General features: G+C 36.0%; 1 protein-coding gene across 1 annotated transcript in view; it reads left to right on the top strand.

Annotated features, from left to right (window-relative positions):
* Positions 1 to 7908, top strand: part of L3mbtl4 (L3MBTL histone methyl-lysine binding protein 4) — a 354152-nt gene that overhangs the window by 44444 nt on the left and 301800 nt on the right. The window contains exons 3-6 of the mRNA XM_008834704.1: positions 608 to 743; positions 2551 to 2642; positions 4654 to 4808; positions 6211 to 6287. Of these exons, the coding sequence (XP_008832926.1) occupies positions 608 to 743; positions 2551 to 2642; positions 4654 to 4808; positions 6211 to 6287 (460 nt within the window). The remainder of the gene's footprint in view (positions 1 to 607; positions 744 to 2550; positions 2643 to 4653; positions 4809 to 6210; positions 6288 to 7908) is intronic.

Raw genomic sequence — 7908 nt, 5'->3', positions numbered from 1 at the left:
ATTAAAGTAAATGGATTCTGAAATGTAATGTTTCCTAAATATATAAAAAAAGTCTAAATTTATAAAAGCCTTTAACTCAGAAGTCACATTCATTTGCTTTATGTGATAATTGTGAAGATTAGAGTTGTATAGCATGCCTAGAGGATATTTTGCTCAGATTTTTATTATTTTCTTTGTTGAACTTGCTGTCTCCATATGTTAAACTTAAAACCAGGTCACACTTACCTTGATTTTGCTCAGCACCTCAGCTTCCACTGTCTTGAAGTAGGAATCTAATCCAGGAAGTAGGAGATAGATTTTTCTGAAAGGAAGATTTGGTAGGTACTAAATTAATAAGCTAATCAATTAAAATATATAAATTGACCTCAAATTTCTAGATTGGGCTGAAGGACATATTTTTTTGCAGAAAGTTGTATATCCCTCTTCATCACCATTTTGTTTTAACCAGATACCACATCAGGTATAAATTAGTCTTCCAGTGAAAATGTTTGTATTGATGGGTTAACTCATACTGATGGCATTGTCAAAACATTTGAATATTTTGTCAATTTTGTGCCCATTTCAAATATATGACCTTTAATGGATGATTTCAATTTCCATGTTTCAGGTGTGTGGTTACCGGCTGAGATTGCATTTTGATGGTTATTTAAGTTGCTATGATTTTTGGACCAATGCTGGTTCCCCTGACATTCATCCAGTGGGGTGGTGTGAAAAGACCAAGCACGAATTGCACATCCCTAGGGGTAAGCCAGGATGCATTTATCAACTGGAAAGAGGACCACTTGTTATTTCAGTTTTATCTTAGCAGCATGTCATGAGCTACCAACAAGGAAGACTGGTGTGAATTGAATTCTCAAAATAAAAGTTTGATCTATCTAAAAAGAGCACTAAAACCATGACAATACACTCAAGTTTTGAGTTTTAAAAGAAAACCATGTATGACTTTCTAAGTCAAATATTTTGATTAGATATGTAGGGTAAAAACATAATTGTTTGGGAACATCTGATTATAGATAAAGTTTATTAATCCTTAAAAGTAGCAATAAATTAATATTCAAAATCATGGTTGAAGTGGATTATCACTCTTCAATGATAACCTCCCAGGAGGAAACTTGATTTAATGTGTATTTGTTGCAGAATGTATATAATAGAATAAGACTATGAAAAAAAATCATGATCAGTTACCTTTTGATGGGAATTGAAGTTTCATCTTTATTTTTTTTATGCTAGATGAATCTGGGCTAGGTAGATGAGGCTGATCCTTTAATTGCTGTGTGCTTAAAAGCTAAGCTTGAGGTCTGTGAGATGCCCTTGGTCCAGTTTCTTTACAGTGTCACCTTCAATGCGTAGTTTCCTACTTGATTGTTAGATTACTGGATGACTGGGCCACTTTCTGAATTTAGTGTGGTCACCCTACTCTTATGAATAATCTCGGGTGTCCCTTAGATCTGTCTGGGGCTGATGGCACAGTCCCTTGAATTGGTGGATTTCATGAGATCTGGTGACAGACAGTGGACTTAGTCATCCAGTAGACGTTATGGAGTCCTATGTACTGGCACCATGTACTAATAGCCAAAAAACCAAACAAACAAAAACAAACAATCCTCCCTCTCAGCAAAAGCCAAATAAAAACAAACAAAAAACCCCCAATTAATTTTCCTTCAGAGGAGAAGCTAAGATCCAGGGATATACTTTCAGATAGTGTTGTAAAGAGAGACCTCTCTGTGGTCACATGATCCAGCAGGGAGTTAAGCAAAATTTAATGAAGCAGTTTAGCTCTCTGGGTAAGAACAAAAGGCAGAGTTGATGTTCTGAAATGGTAGTGTGCTTGACCAAGATGTAGTCTCAATGAGATAAGTGGAGAGCCAGCATGAAAAGGGAGATAAAGTCTGAACATGTAATCACTCTCTTGAACTCTGTACAAAGAATTTGACTTGTGTCATGAGTGTGGAGTCTCTCAGAAAATGCCAATCTTCTGAAATTTAGGCCACTACTGTGTGAGCCACTTTATATTTTTAGTGGAAAGATAAGGTCATTTTAATGGGAAGTTTATTAAGATAAATAGAAAGTTGGACCTGCTAAATGATCCATGAATATTGGCAGTTTCAGGGATCTAACAGAGGGTGAACTTTGGATTTTGAAGGGGTTCCTATCATTTCCTACAAATATCTGGACACCTGAATTATGTAACACAACCAGGACCTCTCATGTTCTTTGTGGGCATGGCTTCCTGGAGAGTGGAGACAATGGGACTCCTGTCTCATCCTTTTGCTCTTATGGAACACCTTAATGAGTGATGAGACTTCCATCAAGCTATCAGTGGATGTTGATAATTTATAGGGACCAGAGTATATTATGGAAAAGTACACTCAACAGTTTTGAACTTAAGACACTTAACATTGAAACAATTTGGAGATTTTGATATAATTCGTTTGTGGTGAGCTAAGGACTTTGGCTATATAGTGGAAGAATAAACAACAGGAATAATAATACATTTTAAATGAATGTGATAATTCTTGTGGGTGTTTTGAGTAACGTGTACTTTTTTAGGTTATAGAAAAGATAAATTTGTTTGGATGGATTACTTGAAGGCCTGCAAATTACAAAATGCTCCTAAGAAACTATTTAGAAATAGAAGTTGTGTAAGTATTTTCTTCCTCAGTATAAATTAATTTTCCTCTGAGCTTAAAATTTGATTTATATTCTCTTATATTTTAATTCTAAGAAATTCTGGGATTTCTGAACTGCTTATACCTTTTCTGGCTAATTTAGTTTCCATTGGCATATATTTTTTTTTCTCTTCTAATAGTACAATTAAATGTATACACATATAAAACTGAAAACTTTACATTTAAAGTCTGCTAAAATTTATTTAAAATACCATTTATAAATATATTTGCCTTTTGCTTGCAATGAGTTAGTTTTTTAAGATTAATTTTGTATTTTGAAACTAATAGATATTATAGACAGACTGTGCTCCATATATAACATAGATATATTTCAGAGCGATGAAAATGGTGGAAGCATTTTCTGTAGACATGGGGGTGCTGTATGAGCATTTGGGTAGAACAGCTCAAGCCTTCTCTATCCCAATGAACTTTCAGTAGAGAATGAGATTAAATCTTAACACTGACTGTTCTTAGTAATTCTCTGAGCTCAGTGGTGAGGTTGGCACTTTGGGAGGGAGTGAGGCAAGGCAGAAGCCTGGTGTCAGGACTGGGCTCTGTACTTGTAAGCCCTGTGCCTGGTACATCTGATCTTGATATTAATGTTAGATATTCATTATATGTCTCTAATAGATTTGTGTGTCAATGAAATGGACTTAACTGATACTGTTTTAAATTGGGAGGTATCAATTGGAATCAGTAGGCCTTTATAAAACAAAAATTTAAAAATAAATGACAGAGCTAATGGAAACCTTCATTATTCCACCAAAGTTGGCCCATGTTGGTAAATCCTTTGGTCTTTGATTTCTTATTCCTATCATTGTATATATATTTTTTTTGGATTTTTTTTAATTCTTATTCTTTTATGAAGTTAGTTAAAAATTAATGAACAAGAAATTAAAGAGACTGCACTGCAATTAAGTTAGAATATTCTAACTGAAAAACAATTACTGTGAAACTATTTACATTCTCATAGAATTATAAACATTTCTCAAGGAATACTTTACTATGACCAGTGATAGTCATGTATATAGAGATTAGAAATGCATTGTATATATTTTTTATGGAATCTGCTTCAAGCTATTTCTGGGAAAATGTGTTAAAAATTGCCTCTCTTTGGAATAATAAAAAAAAATTTAAAAGAAAAGGACAGTAATTGAGGACATGCGCTTGGGTGAGAAGGTCATGGGAAGGGACTTAGATGGAGGAGGGGTCTGAATGTGATCAAAATACATTGTGTGAAATTCTAGAATTGATAAAAAAAATACATTGTAAAACATAGAATCTACTAAAAGAAAATAAATATCACTTTTCAGTATGGATACTAAAGAAATAGAGAAACAAAACGCCTTTCTTGTCCCAGATATTGTATGTAGCCTACAATCCCAAGGCCTGCTAATTATAACTATTGCATACAAAGAGTACAGTTTATATATTGTTAACCACAATCTATAATATTTTATGCTAATGATGCACAGGTACTAAATCATTTGCATTTCTAACTGTAATTTTATTCATGAGTTAATATATGCATTCCTTAAATACTGAGAAAGCACTATTTTTGAATCACGTAATCAAACAATATTTTTGTGCTAAAGAGCATATCTCACTTTTCAAATAGTAATATTTGGAAACTGTTCATTAGCCTGTGAGGAGAATATAATGTAACTTGTTAGGACTGTATTCAGTAAACATTGTATTTTAAAATGAATGCAAATTACTCCAAGAACTGAAGAGAGGAACACAAAAATAAGGGGTAGAAAACCCCCCTGTGTTAACTGAGGAGAAAAGCCGGTGGAAAGCTTGCTTCCCTGGTCCCTGTTATAAACAGGGCTGGCCTTTGCCTGATTCCTTCTAGAGTTAGGTAAGTAAGTGGTGATACCCAGTAGACTTTGTTGATGCTTAATTGTCACAGATGTGACAGTGGCTCAGTCCTCTTGAATGACCCGTTTGTTTCTGTGCTCTTCCCCTTCTGGTGCTGTGTTAGAATGGACTAGTGCCAAAGGAGTTTCAGGTTGGGATGAAGCTGGAGGCTGTGGACAGAAAGAACCCCTCCTTAGTGTGTGTGGCAACCATAGCAGATATTGTGGAAGATCGCTTGCGAGTGCATTTTGACAATTGGGATGATAGTTATGATTACTGGTGAGACACCAATGTGCATTTTTTTTGCATGCATTTTTGCTTAATACTAAGGGTTTATTATTCCCCATTCTGTCACTGTTCTTACAGTAACACACATCAGTAATTTGGTAATTGAGTTTTCACTGCCTTCTCTTCCATATGAATTGTTGAATTAAAGAAGCCAAGAAACTTTTCTCCCACTCTATAAGAAGTCACCTAATGAAATCTCTCCTGAAATAATGGGAACAACTCAGGGCTTGTTCCTGTATTTCATCTAGTTTATGACAGAAACATATTTAAAAAGCAGAAGTTAGGAAGTTATGAGGTTACCTTTTTATTTTTTTGGTCTCAAAAAATGTTGAATTCAGTCTGTCATACAAAAGATCCAGAGAGAATGGGAGTGAATTATTTGAAAGCCCATGGAGAGCAGAGAAAATGTATTCTATGAAGCCATTAAACTAACTTTGCACAAGTTAAATGCACTTACTGGTTAAAAATCTGAAATGCAGAAGAGGTCGTGGCCAAAATAATTTTGTAACATTTCCTCATACTTGTCTGAACAGTTAATAAGTCCCTGCCCAAAGCTGTTGCTCTGCGCACACATGATGGGGTTCTGGTTTTCTCCTTTGAACTAAGAAGCAAAGCATAGAGTAATTGTTATGTGTATCTTAGAATATTCTGGTTCCTTTGAAAAGTAGAGAAGAGAAAAAAAGTAGTCATCTGGAGTTGGATTTGGCTGTCCTGTTCACATTTGGACTGACCTAGTAATAGTTTTCCTTGTTACTTGTAAGAACTGGTAGAAGAGATTTATTAAAATATTTATTCTGGGAATATCACTGGCAAATCAGGTCCTTGTTAATCCCTTCCCACTTTATTTCATACTTTCAAACCTCAAGAAATTTATACAAGACAATTTTTGTCACTCTGCTTAAAGTGCAGTACCATAATTATTTCTAATTTTTGATAACTGAAGTGTTATTCTCTATGGGGTCTCTTTATATCCAGAATGGTCATTAATCTTGGATTCTGTATCACTTACATTTGACTCTATGATAAAAAACCCAAATAAAAGCACCATGGGGGGGCATATTATCTTGGCCTACTCTTTGAGAGGGTGTGGTCCATTATGGTAGGGAAGGCATGGTGTGGCTGCAGCAGTAGGAGCTGGGCTGGCTGATTATGTCACAAGGGCAGTCAGGAAGCTAAGTGCTCGCACTGAATAAAGGGTTAGCTCATCTGTGGCCCTGCCAGCTATGCATTATATTTAAAAGGTTCTACAGCCTTTCAAAATAATGCTGCCACCAAGTGGCAGCTTTGAACCAAGTAACGAATGTTTAGGGGGCATTTCACATTCAAACCATAACTGATTCTTTCCTTGGCTTTAAGTAATGTGGGGGTTTAAACTAGAATCCTGTTTTTGTAGGTGTGATGTTAATAGTCCATATGTCCAGCCCATTGGTTGGTGTCAAGAGAATGGAAGAACTCTGATAGCACCCCAAGGTGAGCAGAATGTCTGGTTTTCTTTGAAGTCATTTCTTTGTGAGCAGATACTGTAAAATCCCATGAACCACCACCAAGTGTCTGAAAATCTGCATGTCTTTTCTCACAATGAAACTAGAGTATGTTTTTAAAGATATATTAGGCAGTCATTTAAATAGTTGCTAAAATTTTTATCCCACTAAATGAATACCATTGCTGAGGATGACATTTAACACTAGTTATTTCCAGGTATACATACATTTTATAACTGACTCAGTTGATTCATAAGTTTATTAAATGTCCTTTACTTAAATGTAGAACATATGGAAATCTAGGAAGTGAGAATTAACTTAAGTTGTACCCTGACTTGCTAGACCTTTTTCAATAAGCCAGCCTAATGCCTTAACCAGAGCTGCAAATAAGTCCTCTTTCATTCTCCCTCCCCCAGCAGCCATTGATTGCTTGGAACTCATCATCTAGTGGTGGGGCCTTGCCTTGCAAATTTTCCCCCCTCCATTGGAATGCCAACTGGTATTGTCATTATGCAAATCTTATTTAGACAAATATATGGTTGAAATCTCTTGGGTGCAGCTTTCCTGTCTTGTCTAGAGGACACTGTCTTGTAGCAGGCATCCTGCTCCTCTGGCTCTTATAATCATTCCACCCCTCTTTTGTGTTGTCCTTTGAACCTTAGGTATAAGAGTTGCATTGTAGATGTACCAGTTGAGGCTAAACAAACCAGGGTCACTTATTCTATGCATTTTGAGTAGTTATGGATATCATTAATAGTTTCTATCTGCCACAAGAAGAAGCTTCCTTAATGAGGAGTGACAGTTACAATTATCTGTGAGTATAAGCATTTAGAATACAGTTAGAAATTATATTGGTTTAGGAAAACGGCAGTAGTAGGTTCTCCTCTAGGGTCAGTGATCTCTCCAACCACAGGTAATTGGTTAGGTTTATAGCAGCAGCCATGATTTCCCTCCTAATGAGCAGGCCTTAAGTCTAATTAGACAGCTGTTGGTTATCATCTAGATAAGAGTGTCACTACTGCACCAGTAGACATAGTTTTCTGGACTGGGCATTGTTGTGGTTCAAATACTTTACAGTTGGTTAGGACCAATGATTGGTTTTATCTCTTGGCAGTTTGTATAACATCTTCTGATAGTTATGAGAAGTAGTCCTCAAGGGGGAGGATTTCAGGTCAGTTCCGGCTCAATTATTCCAAGTTCTCTGTCTAATGTATGCCGTGACTTCAGCAATAGGATCTTACTTTCAAGTTCTGGGAGGCAACCAAGCAAATAGCCTATGATTTGTTTGTTTGGTTGGTTGATTAGTTCTTTTTTTTTTTTTTCATAATTCTTATTTTCTCTCTGTAGCCATAACTGGCTTGGAAACTACTAAGTAGACGAGATTGTCCTTAGTCTCACAGAACTCAATTTGTCTTTGCCTCCTGAGTGCTGGGATTAAAGGTGTGTGCCACCACACCTGGCTTTTTTATTGTTTTGGGAGTCTCTTGGATACCCCTGACCAACAACTCCAAGGGAGAGTTCCCATCCTGGGATTGGGGTTTTTGTTAAACCATCTATGGTTCTTCGGAGGAGCATTATCACTCTACATGGTTTAACTCATTATATATATA

Source organism: Nannospalax galili, unplaced genomic scaffold (assembly GCF_000622305.1).
Source record: "Nannospalax galili isolate Female #2095 unplaced genomic scaffold, S.galili_v1.0 scaffold155, whole genome shotgun sequence".
In the NCBI taxonomy this organism is placed as follows: Eukaryota; Metazoa; Chordata; class Mammalia; order Rodentia; family Spalacidae; genus Nannospalax; species Nannospalax galili.
This window is presented reverse-complemented; position numbering and strand designations above follow the sequence as displayed.